Raw genomic sequence first — 26682 nt, forward strand, 5'->3', positions numbered from 1 at the left:
ATACAAGTTAGATTGTTGCTCTCCGAGAGTTATAGTGGCAGAATATTTTTCTTACATCTACTGTAAATTTAAGTGGAAAATGTATGAAATGTGAGTGGCGATAACCTATTATTGAAGGCTATTGCACACTATAAACTACTGTGCATTATTTGACTCTGCCCTCATGCTGTGGCTGATTTTTGCCTGTAGTGTGTCTGAGGGAGTGAGCAGCCACTCTCCATAAACCCTGGTGGGAAGGTCTATTGTCACTTATTTGATAGTAATGTTAAATACAACAAGAAGATTTTAGTCTTAAATCTGCCAGAGGAGCAAATCAGTGGTGTTTTCATTTCATTAGTCAAAACTCTGAATAGCATCAGCTGGTCTATGCTTTACAGTACCACTGGGTTTAAGTGATTAGGTATTGCCATTTGAGCTGTTAAGCATCAGTATTTAAGTACAGGAATTTTGTTGTGCCTAGATCAGTGAAATCTTAACTCATTTCAGTTCTTTGGGGGACTTTCAGTCCCCCTACTTAGATGACCACTTGCTATTCATTATTCAGTGCTAAGTATTTTCTTATGGGTTTATCACTTGAATTTTTGTCACTGCAAGGTTTGCAGAAAGATCTTGACATGAAAGCCAATGTGAATATTTCTGTGAATAGTATGTGGAGATTTTGTACAGGAGGTTTTGTGTGTGTGTGCTCACTATTACTGTATTGCTTAGAGCAGTTTGGCCCCAGTTGTTGCTTTCTAGAGTAATGTGGTTGAGATTTTTGTGTGTTAAGTGCTGTAACAGTATCTGTTGACATTGTTTTTTCTCCACCAAGAATGTATATTTCTTAAACTTAGCAGTGGCCCTCTGATGTTCTCTGAAAATCTGTTTAGCTCTTCCTGGCATGTGCATACTTTCCCCACTATTAGCTCTAACAAAGATTCTCATTAGCAGGTGTGCTTTGTCCGGAATTTTGGTAGTTTATCTTCTGCATTATTTTTTTCACTTGCTGAGTGGGTTTCTTTTGGCCCCAGTTTATATTTTATGCCTTAGTCTTCTAGAACTACTAGAGCAGAAGGAAAGTCAGTTAACTTCATACTGTTAATTTTAGTGTAAAGCAGTCATTTAAGTTTATAACTAGATGTTCTGTTGAGAAAGTAGAATGGCATCAAAATTCTTTCGATATGGAGTATTGTAATCTTGAGACAAGTAAAATATGTTTAATTGTGTCTCCTTTTATGTGCTTTCTTCTTCTGTTGAATTCTGCTTCCTAGAATATTTTGAGGAGATTCCTTCATGTTAACTTTCCCATTACAGCATAATTTAAAAACTTCATTTAATTTAATACAGGTGCTATGTACTTACAATTTCAGTATCAATAGGTACTGCATTTGGCAGTTTAGTAGTCTTTGGCAGATTCTGCACACAGTACAGAATTCTGCAGTAACATATAACAGCATAGCACACTTGCTCATGGAAAGCAGAACTTCAGATTTGCCTGGACTTTTCAAAAGTGTTGAAGGCAGTATAAATTTGACTCAAGGGCAAGGCTTTGGGTGTTACAGGAGTGTCTACTTTATCAGATCTATTATAGCTTTATTTAGAGAGTTGTTTAAGCCAGTTTATTTTGGCAGCATCTCTTAAATCAATTAGAAAAATCATCCACCACCACTTGCGTTTGGGCACCCTGCACAGAAGTTTCAGAAGAAACGGTTTTCTTTGTAGGCCTTTTTTAAAAAGAAATAAGTAAAGCTTCTGCTGTAATAGGACTTACTAGGTCTCTCTTTTCAGGATGGTGAAGAAAAAAGAAATTCCACTGAGTCTAAACAAGTTGATGATGTGTTGAATATCTTAATATTTTGCCTGAGACAGAAAGGTTTCACACTGCTAAATATTGTGAGAATTAAAACCCACAACTAGTAAATACTGACATCGCTTTTCTCTTCCTCAAGAAACGCCAGCAGTGTCACACTGAGTTTGGAGTTTGAATATTTATGTTAATAACCGATATTTTTTGAGTACATATGAATATCGCAAGAAGCAAAAACTGTTGGTATCAAAACTCTCCCCGCAAAGAGTCAAAGCCCCTTTTAAAAAGACAAACCATTCTGGAATACGCAACAACAATTTGCTTTGTTTATCTTTCATAGAATACATTGTGGCTGACTCCTGTTATAGAGTTCCTTTTTGCTGCAAAATACATTTAAGATAATTTCAGAAAGGAAATAAAACCAGATGTCTCTAAAGCAAAACTGATGTACTGGGTATTTTGTATGAGCCACTAGTGACCCTTGGTTTCAGATTATTTTGCATCTTAACTGAGTTTTGGCTTTCTAGATAAATTTCTGCAAAGAGAGAATTAAATACCTGTATCTGTCAGGATGAAGTTCAGAAGGGTAGTCCTTGCTCAGTTGATTCCTAGCCTGAATCCTTTGACTTTTGGTTACAAGATATGATTTTGTCTGTGTGGTGGACAAAGTATTTGCCATCAGCAAGTGAGATGTGCAGGTCTAAAAAGAGCACACTCTCACAACTGTATGTGATGCTGTAGTTCTGATAGTTCTGACTACAAGAAAGATAGACAACTATTCCATTGAAGTAACACCTGGAAGGGGCAGTGTAGCATTTTAGTGCATTTGTTTTCTAATCAATCAAGATAGATTGTCTTCAGTCCTGGTTTTAGGTGCTGTTCTTGGCAAAACTCCTTAAAATCTGCTCTCTGAGAAGGCTGTGTAGGAGAGTTGATGTTAGAGAACAATGTGGTTCTGAAGGAAACTTTGCTGTTCCTGTGTGCCACAGTGAAGCTCTCAACAGCAGTGTGAACGGGCTCGTGGGTACACTTGTGAAACAACTCCAGACTTTTGATGTAGGATTGCTGTAGCTGAGAGCTAGTGTTACACAGCTGGATCTCATGTTACATTCTTACTTATTTCAAGTAATCAGTAAAACATCATCTACTTCAACATCAATACACCAAGGGAGTTTGTTCTGGTGAACATCAGAACATCATTTTTGTGTTAATAAAGGTACATAGGTACATAAAATGTAATTCCAGAATTTTCTCAGTTTCCTGTAATTTTAAAACTGGAGTGGAAATAAAACTTCAGATGTAATTAATCCTATGACTTTTGGTATTACCAAGTTAATTGTAAATGAAACAAAAGGTGTGTAGCACCTGGTACAGATAACTTAATCATACATTTGAATTTCCAGACCAATTTTTTTTTTCTGAGGACAGAATGTGTAGGATTAAAGACAACAGCCTTTGTATCTTTATGGGAATTACAGGGGAAAATAATTTAATATGTTTACAGGATTTACTAACTCTGGTTTTGAAGGACTGAAAAGTTAGCTGGTTTTACATTTTCTTCTTATGAGCTCTGTGTGTAGGCTAGGCTGACATTAACTGAAAGCCTGTTTGAGTTGTTCATTTTGTTTAGTCGACAGCAGTGTCCTGTACTTTTGTGAATCTTTCAACTGTTAGGTGAAAAATGCACTTTTATCAGCAAAAGATAAAGGTGCTAAAACTGTTTGATTTCAAAGCATTGAAATATAAGTGTTTCATTAAAGTTGTACTCAGAAGTCTTGAAACTTTCTCCTTTCTGTGGTACTAGAGACATTCAAATAACTTAAGAGAACTGCAGAGATAATTTTGAGCCATTTGACAATTTTGTCTGTTATTTCCTTTAGAGGTAATGATTCTATTGTGAAAGATAAAAATATTTTAGGAGATTTGATAACTAAGGAATTAGCCCCTCATATTTCTAAAATATATGAACAAGACAGCTTTCAGCAAGTGGGATGATTATGGTGATTAACTGTAAAATGAGAGTAAGAGAAGGGCTATTGACGTTTGCATGTGCTTATGCTGCTCAATTGTATCAAGTGATTGTCAGTTGAATTATATTTTTTAGGTGACCTTTAGGCACGATTCTTCAACAGTGGAAGTGCAAGATGACCACATTAAGGGTCCCTTAAAGGTAATAAATTTGCTTTATATCTTCCTAATGCTTTGAAAAACATTTTTCTTTTCAGTATTTGACATAAATGTGCATATACGGTATGGGGTGAGAGTAGAAGGTTCAACTTATTACACAGGCTAGGTAGGATCCTAAAGCATAAAAGGTAATGCTACAAAGTTAGAGATAGTATCTTCTTCATGTTAGATTTTGTCTTTGTAGTTAAAGAGGATACAGTGCAGGCTGGTGCAAGCCTCTTTGTTCTTTTTACCTTAAAGCTAAGAAGTATGGCTGGCACTGATTTTAGTCACCATTCCTTTGGAGAACTCGGCAGGAGGATTTGATGGGGAAAGCTCTTATACAAGAGAATGACATCACTCAAATTGGTTCTTGTTCCCCACCTGCTGGCAGGAAATAATCAGCTCAGTTAGTTGGCTTATTTTAAAGGACTGAAAGAAGTTTGAAAGATACAAGTATATTCAAGTGAAACTGGAAAAACATTTTATATTTGACATGGAATAGGCTAGAAGTTATCTCTGTTTGCTAACACAAAATCGTTGATTTCATTGCCTGTTTTAGAAACTCTCCAGTGCTAAGTGAGTTCTCTATTTTAGGTAGGAACTGTTGTGGAAGTGAAGAATCCAGATGGAACATACCAGGAAGCAGTTATCAACAAATTAACAGATGCAAGTTGGTATACTGTAGGTAAGAGAAAGATTTATGTATTTGAATAAAACTTCTGACTCAGAAATAAGCCTGTGACCTGGACATGTCCTAAGCATGGTGAGAGAGATTTTTTGGAGATGTTTAGGTATTCAGAATTTTTATGAAAAACCTTTAAAGATAAACTTATTTTGGGTTTTTACAAGGAACTGTGCCCTTTATGATCTGAAATTGGGACATCAAATAAAGGTGCTCTATATTGCTCTGTAACTGGTGACTGCTTCTTAGATTTTAAATACACTGTTGCTAAATATTCTGAAGCAAAGTATGCTGTCACATGTCCTTAAAAAAAAGTTAAGAAGTGCTTTTAAAACACAAGCTGCAACACATAATTTTCCCCACTCCCAGACTTAGCCCTTACAACAGCTCCTGTTAAAATACACATAGCTTATTATAATGTGATATTTCAGATGTTTGATAATATACCACATGCTCTATGTCCAGTGGAGGGTGGAGGGTTTTTTTAATTTACATACTGGAAATGTATTGATTTTTGAAAAACTACGTAGCCCTCTCCTGAGTAGATATGGAACGATGAAGGCTAGATCTTAGTTCTTTTGAGGTATGGGTTATTGTTAATGAGGTGATGCTAAACAACTAGAGAAAGAGTTTATTTTCCTTAGTCATAGTCCTTTCAGAAGGGAATGGAGCTCTGAATTTACATAAGACTTTACAGATAAGTGTTGAAGAAAATATGTCTGTTTTCCTGTAGAATCTATTGTAGAAAAGTAGAATCTGTTAGTAAAGGTGCAGCTGGGTTAGGATGGGGTGAAACATAAGGTACAAAGACAAGAATTAACATTATAGATAATGTTTTGGTAATTAGTACAGAAGTGGATCAGACACAAGAGCTTTTAAGAAGCAAATGGTATAGCTGGTGTTAGAACTGTGTTGTGTGTCTCTGTTTATGTTTCTGAGAAAGTGTGAGGTTAGAAGTTCAGCAAGAAGAATAAGATAGGAATCCATGCATATTAAATTTTGAAGGTAGATGTCACAGAGTTGCAGTCAAAGGAGATGTCTGTCAAAAATTCTGAACTTGGGAAATAGGAAGAAGTATGGGTTTCAGTCTCAACTCTTGTGTTTTGTGGATAAAAGCAGACAAAATCATGTTGACCTTGCAGAATTGGTGAAAGCAGCACAGTTGCTGGCAGTGTAGTGCACTTTGGTAGAGGACTGACTCTAGCTGTGGATGATTAGAATAGTCTTTGTCAGGAGGGTGACTGGAATGAGATGAAAATTACCTTTACCGACAGCGATGACTTTGCAGATCTGAGTGAAAGTCCTACTGTAAGATCTAGTTGCCATTTACCAGGTTCCAGAATTGGCACTCATCTTAACTAGCAGTTGCCTAATGTTGTCCTAGCACTAGCTGAGAAGCATCTAATTATTTGCACTGTTAATGATTTTGTGAATAAAATTCCTGTGATTTGGTGAAAAAACTTTGTGAAGGCATAGATCCATCTGAAGTAGTACCTTTCCAAAAGTTACTTAAGACCAGATATGCCATTGCAGCAGTATCTGGGGAGGAATAACCCTTTGAGGGCTGCTTGACACCTCTTTTAGCACTGAAGAATCGGCAAAGTTGCTTTGAATGTCCCTGTATGTCTTGTATTCATAAGGTGTTGACTGAATAGAAATTGTGCATCAATTTGCTTACGTGTTTTTTTTTTTTGTGCTACTGCTTTCCTACCAAAGAACAGCAAAAACTAAATTTAAATTTTTATAAAAATCCAACTAGTATAGTCTTTTAAAATTAGTATAGCACTGTGTGTGTGTATGTATATGTATGTGTATATATATATATATGCATAAAACTTGTAAATTTAATAGGCATACATATACAAATAAATAAATTTATATATATATATATATATATACACACACACATGCACATACATACATACATAAGTGTCCTTAGTTTGGCCTGCCCTGTGAAAAATCCTCAAAGAACTCAAGGTATTTAAGTACTGGTAACTAGATTGACTGTTTTGTCATTCATATAAATGTCTCTTAAAGTCTGTGTTTACTGTGAGGGGGGGAAGAAAATGGCATGATTATTTGCTTTACTGCAAATGCAGAGCTATGCATGTTCAAAAGTAGTCTTATCCCCTTCTGCACTTTTTTGTTGTTACAATGCTTTTTCACAGAATTCAAAGTGGTTTTGGTTGCATTAAGTTGTATCTTCTTCCCCACCCTCCCTGGCTTTTCTTGTCCAATTTCAGAATATGTGATTTTAAATACATGGCACTGCTGATGCCTGCTCAGTAGATTGTTTTCAGGATGTTCCAATAGATCAGAATATCATAATCATTAAGCCATATGTTCCATGCTCGCCACATAATTCTTTCAGGGGGGTCAAGCTTTTCCTCTGAAAGTATTCATGTTATGGAACGAGATTAAGATTCCCTCTGGCAGGGAAGAGGCCACAAGCAGATAACCACATAGGACACATTATGTGGCTACCTGCCTAGCTCAGAATAGGTTTACCTCTGCTGTAGTCAGCTTATCTCTTGAAGTGGATAGATTTATTTTTTTTATCTCTCATTATGTAAGGAGACTGTTTTGATAATTAACACAAAGTGGATTAGGAACCTGCTGACTTCTGCTTCGCTTAACCAAAGTGGGGCTTAATTATGCATTGACCATTTGAGATGCAGTTCTGAATCTAAGTGGTTTGTGTGCGATTCTTGTCATTGATACTTTTCAACAAATGTTGAAGTGAGGGATGTGCATCTCTAACTGATACTGTATCACAATTAACAGTGTTCAGCAATTACTGTAGTCTATAAGACAAGCTGGGGAATTGTAGTTACAAGGGAAAGTTTCTTCATCAACAGTACTCGGTTTTATATAGTGATGAAAAATTCATGGAACTAAATAACAGGTTCTTTAATATCAAGTAAATATTAGTCAAGAATTTTGATGTACCTTGTTGCTTTTTGTATATTTTTATTTGAGTTAGTAAATGTTGAGGAGTAGAGTACCCTCCATCAGAAAGCAAGAAATTAATTTAATCTTTCTAATCTTGCTGGTCTTGCTGGTCAGCCATTCTCCTAAGACTGTAGCTTTGATCTGTTGATGGACAGAAGAGGATGTTTAAATGAAGGTGAAAGAGACATGTTAAGAAGTTGCTGAAACTTTTTTTTAAATGAAGTATTTTAATGTTATCTTGGGGTTGTTTCTGTGCCCACAAAAGTCTTTGAGGTCACTGCTGTGTGGGAGCAAGAACATAATTATCACTGCTCAAGAGGGGAGAAGAGATAAATTCTTTTCTCACTGAACAGTACAAGCAAAGCTTAAGAGTTAAAATCTGTCACCAGGTTTTCATCTGTTAAGTACCTGCAGAAGACTTGACAAAAGCTTACTTTTTATGCATCCAGTTCATCATGTTCTGAAGACCCCACCTTAAATGTGTGCAGTGCACTTCAGGATTCTAAAGGATGTAGCTGAATGAACTGTATTATGGACTTGTTTGCAGTGGATCTAGTGATAGCAGAGATAGCAAAAAGTCTAGAAACTGGGAGCTGCATAGTTGTTCTGTCAGTAGAATGGTTTTGATGATTGTCACCACTTTGGCTATTGTCATCTTAGGATGGTATTGCTGTTGTTCTGTAGCATAGTTGCATGAAGTCAGTAGAGAAAGACATTGAACTTCCATACAATGTTAAATTGCAGCTTTTGTCTAGAAATATCCAATTATGTTTCTCCATGGTAAGCAGAGCTTCTACTTGAATATCACAGGAGTTGTGTAATTAAATTCTTTAAAATTTGTAAATACTAGAAAAAATAGTTTCTGAATGTTAGAAAAATGTTAGAAAAAGTAGGTTTTGAATTCTAGTGTGTTGCATTTAATTTCATGGCACCATGAATTTTCTGCTCAACTACTGTTTACTCAAGGCATGCAAGTGTAAAGCAGCTATCTTGAGAGAGCAGCTTATGTATTTGTGTTTGGTCAATCTGTGAAATGCTTTACTGGATCTGCAGCATTACCTGGCCATAGGTTTGTTCCGATGGCTGACTACAGGAATATATATCCCATTCTTTCTGACATGTACATGAATTGTTTATTAATATCCTGCGTTAAAAAGAAATGTTTTCTTTCCTCACTTCTTATCTGGTGGCAGTATTTGATGATGGTGATGAGAAGACTCTGAGACGCTCTTCCCTGTGTTTAAAAGGAGAAAGACATTTTGCTGAGAGTGAGGTAATTGAAGAGTTTTTATATTGTAACTTTTTGTTTAGAAAAAATTAAAAGTGCTACTTTTATTCCCTCAGTTTTTAGTATGTTATGTGTATCCATGCTGCTAAAAATACGGGTTATGCAAAGTGCAATCCACAGGGTCTGGCTTATTCTTTTTTAAAAGCAAGAAATACAGTTAGATTTCACCAAACTGTGTAAGTTAAGAAACAAAATCGGCATTTTATCTTTTTCATTTTCATATTATTGATAATTTGTAGATTGTAGATCACACAAAAAACCTGCAATCACACAACTACTTCGCATTGTATAAAAAATTATCTGTATTAGTGATGAAAAAAATCACAGTATACTTATAACATGAAAAGTAATATAATTTATAACGTAAAGCTAATGTCTTTCATGTACATTACAACTTTATGATGTTGTACATAATAAAGTTCTGCTGCATTTTTAATGGTTAAACCCAATTTGTAATAGTTAATGAAACATAAATGCTTTTCTTCTAAATGGCCAATAATTAGTTGCTGTTACTTGTTTATTTGACAGCAGCTACCAGTATTTTGAAGCTGGTTCATGTCTTAGAGTTGATTTACACATTAAAGTATGCAAACATTTGTAGCACATTTCAAATAATTGGAATTTCACAGTGAGCGTTATTCCTTCATATTATGTAAGACAATCTGGACGGATGGTCAGATTTATGTAAACATGTTTGTTTATTGGACAGCTGCTGAAGATGGGTTTTTTTGTTCTACATAAGTGTGCTGCTACTGCAGTCAGCTGAGTTTGTTGTTTGCATGCTGCATTCTTGTAAAGATTCAGGTATCTTCTAGAATCCAAAATCAGGATTAAACATATGTACAGGTGGGAGCCTAAGCAGATGCCTAAATATAGATTCCGATAGAAATGCTATAATTTTCAAGATTGTGGTATTCCTTCAATTAATTCTTCATTATTAATGATCAGAACAACTGAAGAATAGGTTTCTTCTGTTCCATAAATAGTATTTTAATATGGTTTCGGGAGTATTACCTTAGAGTGCATGGGTTGAAAATTTTGGTCTACATATATTGCTTCGTGACCTGTTTGGCTGAATCAGAGTAATTCGGATTGTTTTGTCAGGTTCAAAGAAACCTTACATTCAGATGACTTGTGCTTCTTATTTTTATCGTCTTTGTCATCTAAGCTTTTGATGTTTTTTCCAGAAGTTACTGATTTGCAATTCACTGTCACCAGCTCTGAATGAAACATGTTGTACATTTCTAATAATTACCTTGTGATTGCACAGCTACACAGCGGGGAAAATTGCATCTCAAATTTCTTTTGTAATTAGGCCAGTGCCCCACAGTTGTCTTGTTCTGATACTGTTTCCCAAGTGTGTGGTGTAAAATCTTTTAGGATGTCCACCACACTCAGAAGTAGTCATACATTTATTTTTAGATTCTAAAAAGCCAGTTTTATTGTCCCTCAGTCAGTTCTTTCTGAGACAGAACACTTCTGAGATGCTTGTCGGTGTTACACATTGAAAAATTTGTATATGACAAAGAAGTTGAAGTCAGAGGACTATATTTAATTTGGAAGGCTTTCTGCTTTCTTGCAAAGAACAACAATAAGTGGCTGTACAAAAAATTATTGTGTACCAGGAGCCTTCAAATCAAGAATGGTTATCATTTAAACAGATAACAGCAGGCTTAAGGAGAGAAGATACTGCATGTCCATGAATTCCTTCTGTTGGAGGATTCTTCCTGAAGAGGGAAAGTTCTTTCTCTCTCTTTTTGTTTTGATGCTGATAAAGCATCAATTAGCACCCTCCCAATTATCAATATAGCAGCCTCTTTAAAATTGTTTTAAAATCTCTCTCACATATCAAAGTATGAATTGCTGACAAAAAATTAAAACAAGTTGTCATGTTAGCTGCTGTTGAGTGATTTTGCTGTTTCATTTCAATGGGGACCTTTGTTCATTTTTTAGTAGATGATTCAGTATTTAGTCTAATTATAGGATAGGCAGAAAATTAATCTGGTAAAGATGGAATATGCCAGGTGAGCAGAATACCTGATACTTATTTCTCTGTGTTTTGATGGTCCAAAGGCAGGACTTCTGTGAAGAATTGTGTGTGTTTGACAAAAGTTAATTATTCAGAGGTGCAGAGAAAGTGTTGAAAAAAACTTGCAAAACAAAACACATTCCTTTTTTAAAATCTAAGTGTGAAATATATTGTGTACTTCTGTATTTCTTTCATAATGAGAAAGTCTCTGTTGACAAAAATTGCTTCAGTGAAGCAGGTGGTTTGGAGAATAACTTATGCCAGCTTTTTCTTATGTATGTGCATATGTATTTTTTAATTTCAACAGACATTAGATCAGCTTCCACTCACCAATCCTGAACACTTTGGGACTCCTGTTATAGGAAAGAAAACAAACAGGGGAAGGAGATCCAATCATATGTAAGTTAAATACTTTGATATCTGGGCTGTGTGTAATCAATTCTGAAGCTTTCAGTGTATGTCAAGTTTTATTATTTGCATGTTCAGGCTTCTCTTATTAGAAAAACCGGAGGCTGGATGAAAAATGTTGTTTAGCACTCAGTTTGAAATTCAGGTTCATGTCTGTTGTTGCATACAAACATTTCAAGTTTTAATGCAATCAATATTTAAAATAGTACCAGGTATAGGCAAGAGCTATTCCTTGGTTAAAACAAAAAAAAAAAAAAAAAAGAAAAAAAAAAAAAAACCCCCAAAAAACCCCAAAAAAAAACCCAAAAAAAAAAAAAAAACCCAAACAAAACAAAAAAAAACTAACAACAAAAAAAAACAACAACAACAACAAAAAAAAAAAAAACCCACAAAAAACCCCAAAAACAAACAAACAAACAAAAAAAAGGTGGCATCCCAAATAGAAATGTGACAGTGAATCAGTGAATTGTGTTGACAAACATCTCTGTGGTGTTGTAAATATGTTAGACTCAAGCTAAAATAATTACAATGCAGTCCTTGTCCAGCTCATGGGAAGTCTTTGTGGAAGGTCCCAGAATCCTCCTGTAGACCTTTGGTTTCTCAGTACAGGGTTTCTGAAGGGCTTTTAGAAATAGATGAACAGTATTATTGAATTACAGAATGGGTCAGGTTGGAAGGGACCACAATGGGTCATCTGCTCCAAGCTCCCTGCTCAGGCAGCGTCATCCTAGAGCACATGGTGCAGGGTAGTGTCCAGATGGTTCCTGAACATCTCCCGTGAGGGAGACTCCACAGCCTCTCTAGACAATCTATTCCAGTGTTCCATCACCTGCACAGTAAAGAAGTTCTTCCTCCTATCCAGGTGGAACTTCCTGTGCATCTGGTTTTTTCCACTGCTTTTAGTATAGTTTGCAGCAAAGTTTACTGATATAAAAACAAAGTTCAAGATTTCTTTGGTGCCAAAGTTCTTGGTAGCTGTGACCTTGATAAACCACTGTTACGTAGTCCGGTGCCTTTTCTTCACTGTGGGTGGGCTGTGAGGTTTTTGTGGGGGTGGGGGCATTTATGTGGGGTTTTTTTTCGCTTGTTTGCTTAAAATTTTTAGGTGTAGTGGTTTTCATGCTTGGGTTTTTGCACTTTCTAGTAGCTTGAAATAAATGTTGCCCTGTGTATGCAGAGGAGCTATAAATGTACTCAGAAAATTGTTGGGTTACTAATTTGTGAGGTAGTGAAGGAAAAAGCTCAAAAAAGCTGGCATTACCACAGAGAATGTCATTGTAACATCCTTGGGGTCTCTGACTGGGTTGTACAGGACATTATTACGTCAGAAGCAACACACTTACCTTTATCTTGTTGTAAATACTGAGTTAACTGAGTTTAAAGACACTTACGCCAGTATCTGTGCAATTTGAGTGAGGAAGTAGTCTCTCCAAAATAGATCTGCCTTTCTCTTTAGTCTTAGAGTTTTTTCTCTTCCTACAAGAGATTCTTGAGCCCCATAAAGCAGCTTGAAGGACTTTAATATATTTGAAAAGAAACCATTACTTAAAAAAAAAAAAAAAGGAATGTTGAAGGAAAAAAATAAATCAAAACAATTATCATCATTGGAAATAGCATAAGTTTAAGATGGAGAAAAGGAAATTCTCCTTAAACTGTACCTCAGTTGCCTTCTGTTACACAAATGGTAACTGAGTTTTTGGTTAGTGCTGAAGTTTGTACTCAAAAGCAGTTACGTGACAAATGGAAGACAGCTTTTGAAGTAATGGTGGTTGTGCTCATTGAAGGTGCTGTATATTTTCTGAGGATTAACCTTTGAAGTGACTATTAAAAAAGATAGAGAGCATCAGGAGAGGGTTTTCTGTTTTTTGGTTGCAAATAATTTTAGTTGGACTAGTTTGTATATTTAGACTCCTCATATGGTTAAAACCAGGTGCAGCTTTGTACTTGAACAGTCAAAACAATGAGCCAAAACCCTTTTAAATGAAAATGGATTTGTGTCTTGGCCCATCTACTTATATTCCAACACTGCATTCAATGTGAAGTTGAAAGCCATAGAAGTGCTTCACTGCACATCTTTAAAGAACTGTTTAAGGATAAACAGACTTTCTGTTTGCTGTTCATCTTTGTATCTGATGTTTCTTCTTCAGAGATTTGTCCTCTCTCAAAATAGCTTTCCATTCAGTGTGGTTGTTGAAGTAAAAGCATAGAGAGCTAAAGAGGGAAAACCAAAATAGTTTAGCTTAACATTGTTTCAAAACTACAACTGCAAGTATTTTTTAACAGTGTTTCTGTAGGCAAGAATGGTTTCACTTTGAATACCCTGACTGTGCTTTTCTCTTCCTCCATATGGTGGTGTTTTGTTTGGGTTTCATGTGTATTACTAGTAAATGTGCATTTCTGAGTTTGTCATGTTTGAATTGTTACTATAATATAATTATAAATACTTTATTCATTTTTATGCCAAAACACCTAACAGACAATTCAAGTTGCTGCTATTTACATCTCTTTGATAATTTGCTTTGGATCTCCTGTAATTACAATAAGCAAGTTTTGAATAGTTGAGTTTTAAGTCTCTTTCTCTTGTTTAGTCCTGAAGAAGAATCTTCATCCTCTTCCAGCGATGAAGATGAAGATGATAGGAAACAAAGTGATGAGTTACTAGGAAAAGTTGTGTGCGTGGACTGCTTCAGTGTGGATAAAAAGAAAGCTCTGTGGTTTCCAGCCTTGGTAAGAGTTTCATCTTCATTATAATTTTGTACAGCTTTTGTAGTTTTCTAGGCACTGAGAGAGGTGGGGTTTTTTTTCATTTTGGTGATTTTTGTTTGAATTTTAGAATGTGTCTTTTCAAACTGGACCTTACAATAACAGTCAGAGGAAATATATCTCGATATGTTTGTTTAAAAAAAAAGGGATTGCTAACATGGCCTTAGTTTTTCCAAACAGCTAGAACTTGTTGAGCTAATTCTAGCTCAGCAGTGTATTCAGTACTATTGGACTAGAATTTCAGGGCTTTTTTCTTAAGCTATTGTATATCAATTTTCCAAATTACTGAGTTTTATCAAGGAAGGAAATATAAAGTACTAAGGGAGGGGAAGTTTAGTGATTACATAGACATGATTTTTCAAAATTCTATATAAACACATTGGATAATAAAATCAAATTTTTTTTCTTGGTCACTACAGTAGGTAGTGGACAATTGACAATAAATTTATTTTAAAATTACACTGTAGACTTCTGGTACCAGTATTTTTTTCTTCCTTTATTCTGTCTTAAAGACGCTTTTTAAGAAATCAGCTTCTAAAAAAATATCACAGATAGTCTAGTGATTGCATGTAAACTCACTGATTGATTTGGAAATGAATATATTTCTATATGTGGTACCTTCTAGTACTATGCTTTTTAATTTTTATTTTATTTTCAATTGTAAATAATTGATTAATTCCTCCCTGGCAATGAAAGCTTAACATGTTTATCTAATGTCAGGGGGATTTGTGCTCCGCTTTTGAAACTATGCCATACAGTAACATTTAACTCCTCTTAGTATGTGCAATAGCTCTCAATCACCTGCTGTGTCTTGTAATGCAGTTCAGCAGCTTTCCAGTAGGAATTCTTTTGGGGAAGTTTGTGGAAGAGAAAGAGTCACTGTAGTCTTTTTTACAAGGGAAAGGGCAGAATGTACAGCAAAGAGATACCATATTTACAGCAGATAGCTTTAAGAGATGTTTTCAGTGATAAACAAGAAAAATAGAGATGTTTCTTTGCTGAAAGCTGTCATCAAGAGGATGCAGTATTACCTGCCTCACAGTTCACTCAGAGAAGTGTTCAGTGAAAGTGGCTTGAGCAGTTTTATGCCATACTGTTGGGTTTGCCTTTCTGGTCATGCCCATGCCTGGTACCACTTTCCATGGCATGCTCTCTGGAAGGGGTTGGGCTTGCTTGGCTCATGTGGTGCTGCTCAGGACAGCCATGGGTCACACCCTAAGGAGGAGCTGAACTTTTGCTTCTGCTCCAAAGATATACTAAAGATACACAATTGTTTCTTTGGCTTTCTTTTGAAGATTGGAATAGCTTCTTGCAGTAGGGGGGATAAAGTTTGAGGGTGAAGCTTGTTAACTCTGAAATAGCTTATCCTAGATTAACTCTTACTTTAGTAATCAGGTTTATAGCTCTGCAAACAAACATCATGCTGCATTTAGCCAGAAAAGCTGTGCCAAAGGATAGATTTATACCTCAAATAGCTGCCTCTTTAGGTTTGGCTTGGTTTTCTTTGTTATAATCCCCTTTCCAATAGCTATGCCTCTTGATTTTTTTACCCTGTAAGCAGGTTACCTCTACTGTATCAACAAAGTAATCTTATCTTATTACTGATAATTTTTGCATTAACTTTCTATTATGGTAATTTCATAAGTAATGTCATGAAAATTCAGGTTTAGTGTGTGGAAGAATGTGTATCTCAGCATTATTTTTTATTAATGATATTATATGCAGATACTTTGTGTATAAGCACAGAGGACATGTTACAAGTTTATTATGTGAAAACAAGTTTAGGGATTAGTCTAAACCTTTACAGCAAGTAACAATTAAGATTAGTAGTAGAAACCAAGTACTTTGGAGATCACGCCTATAACCAAGGAGATTATCACTTACAAATTTAGAACTGTAGAAGTCCAAATTTGGTAAAAATTACTCTGAGGACTCAGTGATTGACTGCATTGTTTTAATCCTGCATACATGTCTGGGATGGTGGGCTGTTTGCTTGTTTTCTGTTAGTTCTTTGGGGAAGGGGGGAGTACAGTGACTAACTAGAATTGTAAAAGGATCTGACGGTTGCTCCTTATGTCAAAGAGTGTGATTCAGTAAGCCTTATAGCATTGCTGAGTTTTAATGTGTACTTAAAGGCTTTTGAAAGGTGCAGTGAGGAAATCTGCCTGCAGCATTTTTAGAAAATTGAGTTTACATAGGATCATCTCTTTCATCCTCCTATGACTCCAGTGGAGTTTGTTTTGCAAGGAAATTGAGAACTTGATTCAGGCAGAATTGTGGTGATGTTGCTTGATGTAAAGGCACTAGATGAGGTTATGGTAAGTTGTTTTTCCACCCCTGAATGGATTTCTGACTACTAAAATCTTGATGCTTCTAGAAAACCAGTAGCTAAAGCCTGAAGAACCTTTCTCCATCTTTGAGGAGCTAAGAGTTTGCACTTGTCAGTTTAAAATAGAGGATGATAATCATTGTCTTTTACCCTGACATTGCAAGCTGTATCTCAAGCGTAATTCCAGTTAGAAAGTTGTCATTTCCTAAAGTAATTTTTTGTAGACTGCAGAATACATTGCATTTTGGTACTTGGTCTGTTGAATTTTATTTGTTTTGAGGACCATATTTAGCCTATGCTTTGTAATATGCAAGTCTATTTCCAAATCACTTGGAACTTTTGACTTTAGCTCCTAAAATGCTGCATAGGCAGTGACCTAAGGAGGGGGAAAAACCCAACTTTTGCCATTTAGTATCTTTGTATTTGGTGGAAAATTAAGGCACAAGTTGGTATAAGAGAGAAGAGTTATTTACCTGGGCTAACTTAGGGCTACACTAATTTGCTGCTCCTTGAGATTTTGTAAAATCCAGAATTTTCCTAACTCTCAGGGATCTATGCACATTATTGTTGCGTTTCTGTTGTGTATCTCTGGCACTTCAATATTTTCTTTTTTTTTTTATTCAATTCTTGATGCTTTTTGATTAGTGACTTGTATCCTGGTTTAACAAAATTTAAATAGCTTTTAAAATTGCAACAAATAATATGTTGTCTCGGTGCTAGACTTGATTAGCCTGCTTCTTGAGTTAAAGAACCTATCATAATAGTTGTACTCTTGTAAATCTTCCCTCATAAAATTGCATTTCATAAATCCTGTTAGTTTTTGGTTTTGACACTGTGTGTGATCACATCTTTGCCATTTCTAGAAGTTTTCAGAAGAAGTCTCTAAGTCAGGTGGCAGCACTTGGTGAAATTTCTGTCCTTTTAGGATGAGGAGTAGAATAAGCTGTAGAGGCATGGCAGATTGACATTTTGTCAGAATGTTATTCTTATGTTTCTAGCAGCAGCCATCGGTTTCCCTCTAGGAGCGAGCATGACCTCATGCATTCAGTAATTTCAGGAGGTCATCACTCCTGTGTTTTGGGGGATCTCACTTGCTCTCATCTCAGGGTTGCCAGTGAGAAATGAGCACAAAAGCTTTTAGAGAAGCACTGCTATTTACTATTACTCTCTTGTTTTAGCTTTTTCTCTCTAAACTTTGCAATTGTAATATCTTTGCAGGTGGTTTGTCCAGATTGTAGTGATGATATTGCGGTGAAAAAAGACAATATTCTTGTTCGCTCATTCAAGGATGGCAAATTGTGAGTAGGAATGTTGAGTTTGATAATAGAACAAAATTTATACCTCAAGTGAAACGTAGTATGAAATGTGTTGGTTAAAGTATTAATAGCATCAGTAAGCTCAGTGAGTTCCTGCCAAGATTTTTCTAATGTTTAAAAAACTGTTAACAGCCTACATGGTGATGAAATTAGTCTTGAACTTTGTCATTATTAGTAATGGGATGCATAAATCTATCTGTCTTAGTTTTAATTTCATTGTTAAAATTGTGGCAAACACAGCTGTATTACGTGACTTCAAGAATGGCCTGAAACTCTTTCCTGCTGTGCTTGGAATAGAGCAGTGCTTTTCAGGGATGTGGCTGTAAGCTTATCCAGCTACAGAAGGGTCGGTGGGGATGTGTGCCTGCCTGCACGTACACCACATGCACACTCAGAAATCCTCTTTCTTGTTTGAAGGTAGTAAGGCATATGTTATCTCAGTCTAGACTGCAACTGCATCTTACTGTGCTCCTTGCAAAGAGCTGTAATGCTACTCAAAGTAGGAAAAGGATGGGGAAACATAGAAAACCAGACTGGTTTTTGTAACAAAATAAAGAACTTTGTGTTCTTAAACTCACAACAATAGAATTCTTTTTCTAGGTTTTAGTTTTTATTTCAAAAGTTGCAGCTATTTATTGTGCTTGGTTCAGTTCAACACAATGTTTTGCAAGAAGGATATTTAAATATTTAACAGCTTTGTTGTGGTTTAATTACTTACTAAGTCTAGGGTATTGCTTTACCATTTGATAGTTTTTAGGCATCAGTGCACATCACCCAAAGAACACACATAAGATGTGTGCACACATTCCAGCCCCCAGAGCTGGAATTCAGATTTGCTTCCTTGGTTGTAGACAAAGTGAAATCAGAAGGTGCTTTGTTCTTTCAATCTGAAAGTCTTTAATTTCATATTGACAATTTACACTAATACTCATTTATGTTTTAATCAAGGTAGGGTTCTAAATTAATGTTAAATTAATGTGAGGGTTTAAAGTATTGCATATATGGAAGATTCCAGAAACTACCTGTTTGTGGAAGTAGCATGCTTTCTTTAGTATGCAGTGAATGCATATAGTTTAATCAGTTTAATGTAAAAGTTTTGGTTTTAATCCACTGACTAACACTGTGCCAGACTAACACTATAGAATTGTCAAGGTATACTTCATATGCTTCTTACGTAAGTGTATTATAATCTTAATGGGAGCTTTGTATCGTATAGTTAGTTTACCTTTAAAATACTTTAATTTTTTTAACACTTTCTAAATTCTCCAGTGTTTCTGTGCCGAGAAAAGATGTCCGGGAAATCAGTGAAACTTCACCAAAGCCTGACGCTTTGCTAAAACAAGGTAAAAATAACTTCCTGGGAGAAACACTTGTATGTATTTGCTTAATTACATGAATTGCACTAAATCTCTGGCAGATTGATTCATGTCTTAAAGATACTAAAATATAGGATCTTTTCTTACAGAATAATATATTGAAGGAGAACACTTATGGAAAGTTAGAGGAACTACTTTTTTTTTAAAAGAAATAAAACCTAACTAAGCAAAAGCCCCAAAAGCAACATCCCACCTGCTCTGCACTGGCTTTAAGTGTAGGCATGTCAAACATGCACACATTGATTCTATACATTAGATTTTTCCTTTTGCTTTAGAACTTTATAGAATTATTCTCACAGTAGTGCCCCTAATAGTTGTAAGTTGCCTTTATGAGCTTTGAAAATCTGGAATTGTGGGTGCATTTGAAAGTTTAAGCTTGCATGATGAAACTCTTAGAGTTAGCTTGTGATGGTTTCTTTCTCCTTGCCCTCCCTTTTTGATATATATAAACTGCAGTGTAAACCTGTTGGGTAGGGGTTTCCTCAGTTAAATTTTCACATATGCCTTATGCAGAAGATCCTTGTTTGTGTCTGTAGACACTAACATGATAAAAATACTTAGTAATATTTCCAAGGGCCTTGATGTGCAGAGAACACTAGGCCAGTTTGACTGGATAAGACAAATAAGGATGGACAACATGGAGTGGTTGTTGAAGATCTTTTAAATTGGAGAGGAATTGTTACTTAGCAGTCTTTCCTTCTTCTCCTCTTCATTACTGTTTTTTTAATTGAAATATATGTGCAAACTGATACTTCCTGCAGTGCTAACAAAGGCTGGTTCTTTTACAGCTTTTGACCAAGCACTTGAATTCCGTAAAAACAGAACTGTTCCTAGTAACTGGAAAACAGAATTGAAAGAAGACAGCTCCAGCAGTGAAGCTGAAGAAGAGGAAGAGGATGAAAAAGAAAAAGAGGATAACAGCAGTGAGGAAGAGGCAAGTGAAGTTAGTAAAGGGCACAAATACACAGCTGATAAAAATTAGCGGGGACTTATATATTTAAGTAGGCCTTTTTAACATTAGGGGACATGTAACAGGTTAACATAGGCAACACTGTTAACATAGGCATTATTGGGTAACTCACTCTTTCCCAAATCTGCTGAAGAACTGCTCCACTCCAAGCTATCTCTCTGGCTACCCTGTGTAATGAAGCAGAACTTTCAATCAAGGCATTAGCCCCCATGCACTCCACTTCCACCTTTCTTCTCTTTTTTGTTCTGCAAGTATGGAGTCACCACCTCATGCTTGTTTTTCTGATCATCTGTTCTTTACCCCCAGCCTTCTGTCCTGAAAAAAAATCAAGATGAGAAAAGAAGAAAATTAGTGGAAAGAACTTCATTTCACAGCTGGCTGAGAGGCTGAAAGAGAGGCTTTTGAGGCTTTTACTTCTCTGTACCTTCCTGTGATACTCTAAATCTGTATCTGTTATAATAACTTTTTTCTCTCACTAGGGTTTGAGAGCTGTTCTCTTAATTTTCAAGCAAGTACCAGTAATGCAGCAGACTTAAATTTCCTATTAGTAGGGGAATTGTGAAGAAGAAACTGACCTGGTCTGGGTCTTAAATAGTTGTTAGGGTCCTTACCTCAGTCCATCTCCCATGGATATTGTTGCTCTGGCATACCAGAAGATAGTATTTCATCTTTTAGTCATTCATTTCTTTAAAATGTGTTGGGAGACTGCAAAAGTGTGAAGTTATGACTTTGTCACCTCTTCATGCTTATAATTTCTTTCTGCCTCCTCTTTAAGCTTTCAGAAGATTATCCAGCTCTGATCGAAAGTTTGCAAAGGGCAGGCAGTGCTCTACTTAGTATTTTGAGGAGCAAGGAATAGTTCCTTGGGCTCAATACAATTTCTGAACCTTGTCAGCAGATTCATGTCCAGCCATGAACATGATGCATGTAGGTAGGTTTGTATCTATGCAGAATGACGTATCATCTTTATATAGTGATCATTCCTGCACTACTTTTAGGTGAAAAACACAGATCCTTTAGCTATAGCATTTGTAAACATTTGACCTTGACTCTTTCAACACCTTCTCTTGAGCTCCTCTTAGTTGCATGTGACATTGTTTGAGCTAATCTTTCCATGTGCTAGACATAAAGATTTCATCTCAGACAAATATTTTGGAATTTACTGTATCACCTCTTGTGATAATATCTTTTCCAGTAAACAGTTATTTGTTGAACTAGGAAGTTTCTAAAACAGAGGCAAAATTTTTTTTTCACTTCTCTTTTTTCTTCTTTGCTCTCCTTAATGTCAGTGGCATGTGTGTTTCCTCTCTACCCATATTTGAGCAGTTTCTGCAGCTTCTTCTCTTGTTTTTGTTATTTTGTACCTATAACCTCCTGGTTATCAAGCAGCATTTCTTCCCAAACAGGACCTGTGGGCCTGCTCTTGGGACTTTAGCCACCTGCAGGTTGTTTTGCTTCTTCCCAGGACATGATGGCTTCCCTCAGGCCATCCATATGGTCCTACTACCCATAAACCAGAACAAAACAAAACAGAAAACCTTCTGCTCTTAAGCTCTTAAAGCAAGCTCTTAAAGATGTCACCACAGACTTAAAAAATAGATACGTCTGTCCTATATATTTGTTACCCCATTCTGTAGATCCATACATAGATGCTCTTTTATATCTCATACCTATATATATGCTTCCAACCTATATAGATAGGAGTTGACATGCAAATCCTCTGTACTTATCTTCTGAGAAGAGTAGTTGCCTTGGTTTTTTTTCCCCTACTGGAAGAGACTGGAAAATGGCCTTCCTTTACTTTCCAAAATCTGACGGTAGGTAAAAGAGTTGTCGAAGACCCTCTCTTCCAGTGCTGTGCTATACTACTGTGTGAATTTGTGTTGTAAAAAACGTGTTGTTTTCCTGGATTTTTATTATCCTATGTAGAACCACTTTATTTTCACTTGTAGCATAGACAAATTCATTAGGGACTGCAGAGTGACCAGTTAGCACTCTGGCTGTGTAACTTGAAAATAAGCAGATATGACAGTGTGACATGCCTGCTTCAAAGCATTATCTAGGAAACCTTGTTGTCTAAGTGGATTGAGACATTATTAACAGATACTATTAGTATAGTATAATACAATTGACTCTGTAGAGATTCTGAGAAAGTGTAAATGCTTTTCAGAGGCATGCAGGGTCCTAGGCTTTCCATGTTAGCACACTTCCGTAGAAAGTTACTTTGTTCTCTACTGGAAAAATAATTAAGTATTCATTCATTTGCCATTCTGGCACCTCTGTGAATTATCACATTAGAGATGTAGAAGTACCTTTCAGGCATTGGACTGTATAGTAGGAAAGGAGTGTTTTATTCAGCCTCTTCATCACCTTTACCTTATTTCCCCCTGTATTTAAAAAGAATACATTCCTTCCTCAAAACATTATTGGATTTCCTGAAGGTTTTGTTCAGTGACACCTGTCACCCCTCCCCTAAATGTTCTGAGAGACTAATGTCTTATGGCAAGTTTTTTCTTGTTGGTTAGGAACATGAGAAACCCAAGTAGCTGCTCATTATCTGTTTTCCATGATCCAGCAAATGCTGGTAAAAGTGCTTTCCAAGTACCTGCTGTGGGAGATAAGGAAGGGGAAAAAAAAAAAAGAATTGCGCAGCTTTGGAGTTTCATTCCACCCAAGTAATTTGTTCAATGTGGCCTGTGGAATATGAATGTTCTTAACTTACCCAGCCTGTCCTTGCCCATCAAAGCTGCCTGCTCTGAGTTCTGCTGGTACACTGGGTGTCAAATGCCGAGCATGTGATGCTCCCACAGAGACTTTCCTCTTGCATTGCCTTTGCAAGATTGGAGTATTTTCATTGCATTTCTGTTGATAATCATACCTGAAGGGCAATTGTTTCAGCTTGTTGTGAATACTGGTTCTTAATTTTTTTTGCCTGTTTGCTATGTTGGTCATCCAAGTGCATTTAATGGGTAAGAGGAAGTACAGAATAAAAAACCCCCTACTCCTTGATAATAGTTACAGCCTTTCCTGACCTTAGTTTCAGCTGTATATCTCTATATTAAATAGATTCAGTAGATGTTGGAGGGTTTGGGGTTTGTTTTTGTTTGTGTGTGTTTTTCTCAGTTCTGTTTAGTATTGATATTCTGTTTCTTTGTTTTTTTCAACTGTCTTAGTATGACTTTAAAGACAGTATGTTTTTTCCCCTTGCTTCAGGGTAGGTGAAGCTTTAATATTTAGTACAAGGAGACTGTTGAAGAATGGAAATGATAAACACGGAATGCAAATACACCAAAGAAAAATAATTTAGTTTAGATTGCTGAATAACTAGTTATTTTTGGAAATTCTGCGGGTAGTATTAAAAATTAATCAACTCATATTTGGTGTATTGTTTTGCTGTAGGTCAGTCATCGGAATTTGAAATACTCATATCTTATTGCTACTATTTGTGGCAAGCCCCATTTCCAAAAGAAATTATGAGGTGTTAGAAAGTAAGCCATAGTGCTTTGTTATGAAACTCCATGTTTATTAATCTAAATAAATCTAATACAAAGGTTTATTAGTGCAATGAACTGAACTTCCAAAATATCCATTGTTATTTCAGTTCTGGGACTGATCCTGCTCAGCTGGTGCCCCATGGCAGTTCACATGCAGTGCCATTGGCTGCGGTTTGCCAGTGCAGTGGATTAGAACTTCTAAGAAAGTGCAAGCATCATTTGCTCTTTGACTTCATCTCTGAAAGTGACGTAGTCTGTCCAGGAACCAAGGAGTCACTTAACTGCAGTAGAAATAGAACTGAGATTTCAGATATAATCTCTTGATCATTAATAGTGCTGTCTCCCAGACTTTCTGCCTAAGTGGATGAAATTGAGAACACATCTTGATCTATGGTATCACTTATGATACTTCAGTGATCAGTCAAAAATCCAATTTTGATGTATGTTTACAGTCAATGTTTTATATATTTTGAAGCACTGTAGTTTATAAAACTTGGTTTCATGTGGCATAGCACTGAGAGCATGTATCTCTCTGTGTAATATCCTGTTGCTGACTACAGTAAAACAAACTTAAACATTTAAACCTAAATTATCATGGCCTTATATTTCTTCCTGAGGGAGTATAACTCAAAATGGTGACAGTTTTCTTGCATGCATTGCTTTAAACAGGAGGAAATAGAGCCGTTTCCTGAAGAACGAGAGAACTTTCTTCAGCAGTTGTACAAGTTCATGGAAGACAGAGGTAGGCATTTTAATTAACAGTACTTTGAAAAATTAAGCCTGTAAACTAGTAGTGCTTTGCAGTACAGTTTTGGAAACAGGGAAACCATACTCATGCCTTCTGCCTTCCTACTATATGGAAGATGAGTCTGTCACTTGACTCATCTCCTAAATGCAGTCTCATATTTCTGCTTTCAGAAATAAATGGATATATATAAATATCTATCCTATTATGTTTTAATTATATATTGCACTGTGTTTGCTATAGTGTACTTATAGAGTGTATAATCAAACATTTAATACTCTCAATCATATTAATTTATATTCTCAGTTTAGTAACTTTAAAATACCAACACACATATCGATTAGCTCATGGAAAAATGCATTTACTTTATGCTGATTTTCCTTTGTGAATCCTGATAACTTAAGTGCATGAACATACAATCTATCCATAGATTGTGATGTTTTTGAAAGCCAGTACCAGTTGTTATGTTACATCTTTACCAGGCTTTTATGTATTGCAAGAAAAGGCAGGAGTGAGGATGTCTGTATTTAAATTACTATTATAACTGGTTAAATTAGTATCTTCTTATTGCCACATGAAATGAGTTAACTGTTCACAAGAGATGACAATGTGATAGCTACTGCTAGTACAGTAGCATAGGAAGTTTTAGCTCTTGAAGCATTGTGGGATTCCTCCTGGTGAGGGTTGGTTTGGGTTTTTTTTAAATCAGTGAAAGGACTATTGTATTTTCAGATGTAATTGTTTCAGTGGGTGAAATAAAAATATGTAAAATAGAGTTAGCAAGAAAATTTGCATAATTTCTGCATGTTCAGTAATGTATGGAAGAAAGTATATATATGCATTAAATAACCCATTTTCCCTCTAGTTCAGTAACTAATACTCTAGACTTTAAGTCTCATGAAAAGGAAGTACCAGATGCAGGAGGTGGAGTTTAAAATACTGTATTTTATAATAGTGCATATGATGTGAATTTAATGTTAGTCTGAAAAAAATACTTCAAAACACCCTAACAACTGTTTTTGTTACCCAGGGACTCCTATTAACAAACGACCTGTATTAGGATATAGAAATTTGAATCTCTTCAAATTATTCAGACTTGTACACAAGCTTGGAGGATTTGATAACGTGAGTATTAGTACGATGAGTACTCCAGAGCCATAAAACGTGTGGATGCTGTTCATTATTGTGGAATAATTTATTACTCTGTGAAGTACTGATAAATAACACAGGACAATTAGATGTGTGAAAGTTTTCTACTATGGCTGCATGAAACACCCTGTAGCTCTAAAAACCATGCTTTAACATGAAGCAGAGCTAGTTAGAAGCTAAGCAAATTACACATCTACTCAGCATGTTTAATTATTGCTGCATAAAATCAGCCAGCACATGTGTTTTTGTAATACTTCAAGAAACTTTTGTCTGATAAAGTTGTTACCTCCACATGAAAGGAGTCACTGCTCAGTAAAATCTCAAAGACAGCCAATTTAGTGGCCTGATGTGAGGCCCTTAATTTCTATTTATTCTGGGCAGTGTAAAGAAGAATTTTCTGACGGGGATTAGTGAGATTGGTCTTGGAAGGAGTAATTGAAATACATTGAATTCGTGGCCAAGCAGATTCTGTTTGTGCTTTGAACTGCTTCCCATGAATGTAGCCTGACAGCTGAGGAGGTCTGTTTGTGCAGTGACGCCTTTCTGACAGGCAGGACAGGATGTGGTACTTGGGTATTGCAGTACATCTGCTTTGCCTTCACAGATGGTTAGAAATGGGCACGTCACGGATCTTTGTCACCAAAGGGCATGTTGAGGACATAATGAAAGACTGGTAGGCACTATGTCTGGTGCAGTACTACCAGGGCTGAGTATTGTTAATGCTTTGACTTATTTTTTTCCTTTCCAATTTAATGAAAATTCTAGCTCTGATAATTAAGAATTACTTTAAATATAAAATAAAAAGCAATAAATGATGTACTGATTTTTCTGATAGCTATATTTTCTTTCCTCTGTTTTATTGCCACCTGGAGAGGAAAGCCTGCTGTGGCTTGTTGCATTGCAGAAATGCTAAATTGCTTAAAGTGATTACATTAGACTGCAGTTTGCATTACACTGAAATACTGTGTGTGTGATAAATAGTAATTTTATAGATCAGAGGAAATTGCTTACATTTATTTTCTGAAGCTGTAAACTTTGTCAACTTAGTTTTTTTGTCAGTGAATTAATTCAAAAACAATGACATCATTGTCTTTAACAGATTGAAAGTGGAGCGGTGTGGAAGCAAGTTTATCAAGATCTTGGAATCCCTGTGTTAAATTCAGCTGCAGGATATAATGTTAAATGTGCATACAGAAAGTAAGTAATAAAGCCATGTATTTTATGCT

General features: G+C 35.9%; 1 protein-coding gene across 5 annotated transcripts in view; it reads left to right on the plus strand.

Annotated features, from left to right (window-relative positions):
* The window catches only part of ARID4B (AT-rich interaction domain 4B), an 88196-nt gene that overhangs the window by 31159 nt on the left and 30355 nt on the right, over positions 1 to 26682 (plus strand). For 2 of the 5 annotated variants that reach the window (XM_041485478.1, XM_041485481.1), the window contains exons 4-14: positions 3891 to 3956; positions 4550 to 4640; positions 8783 to 8862; positions 11214 to 11305; positions 13903 to 14041; positions 17625 to 17704; positions 18992 to 19065; positions 19887 to 20041; positions 24232 to 24304; positions 25338 to 25432; positions 26556 to 26653. In XM_041485478.1, coding sequence (XP_041341412.1) covers positions 3891 to 3956; positions 4550 to 4640; positions 8783 to 8862; positions 11214 to 11305; positions 13903 to 14041; positions 17625 to 17704; positions 18992 to 19065; positions 19887 to 20041; positions 24232 to 24304; positions 25338 to 25432; positions 26556 to 26653 — 1043 coding nt within the window. Of the gene's footprint in view, positions 1 to 3890; positions 3957 to 4549; positions 4641 to 8782; positions 8863 to 11213; positions 11306 to 13902; positions 14042 to 17624; positions 17705 to 18991; positions 19066 to 19886; positions 20042 to 21769; positions 21886 to 24231; positions 24305 to 25337; positions 25433 to 26555; positions 26654 to 26682 lie in introns of those variants that run through there. The other 3 variants (XM_041485480.1, XM_041485482.1, XM_041485483.1) reach the window with 2 other exon arrangements.

The sequence above is a fragment of the Pyrgilauda ruficollis genome, unplaced genomic scaffold (assembly GCF_017590135.1).
Source record: "Pyrgilauda ruficollis isolate IOZ18807 unplaced genomic scaffold, ASM1759013v1 scaffold70, whole genome shotgun sequence".
Taxonomy (NCBI): domain Eukaryota; kingdom Metazoa; phylum Chordata; class Aves; order Passeriformes; family Passeridae; genus Pyrgilauda; species Pyrgilauda ruficollis.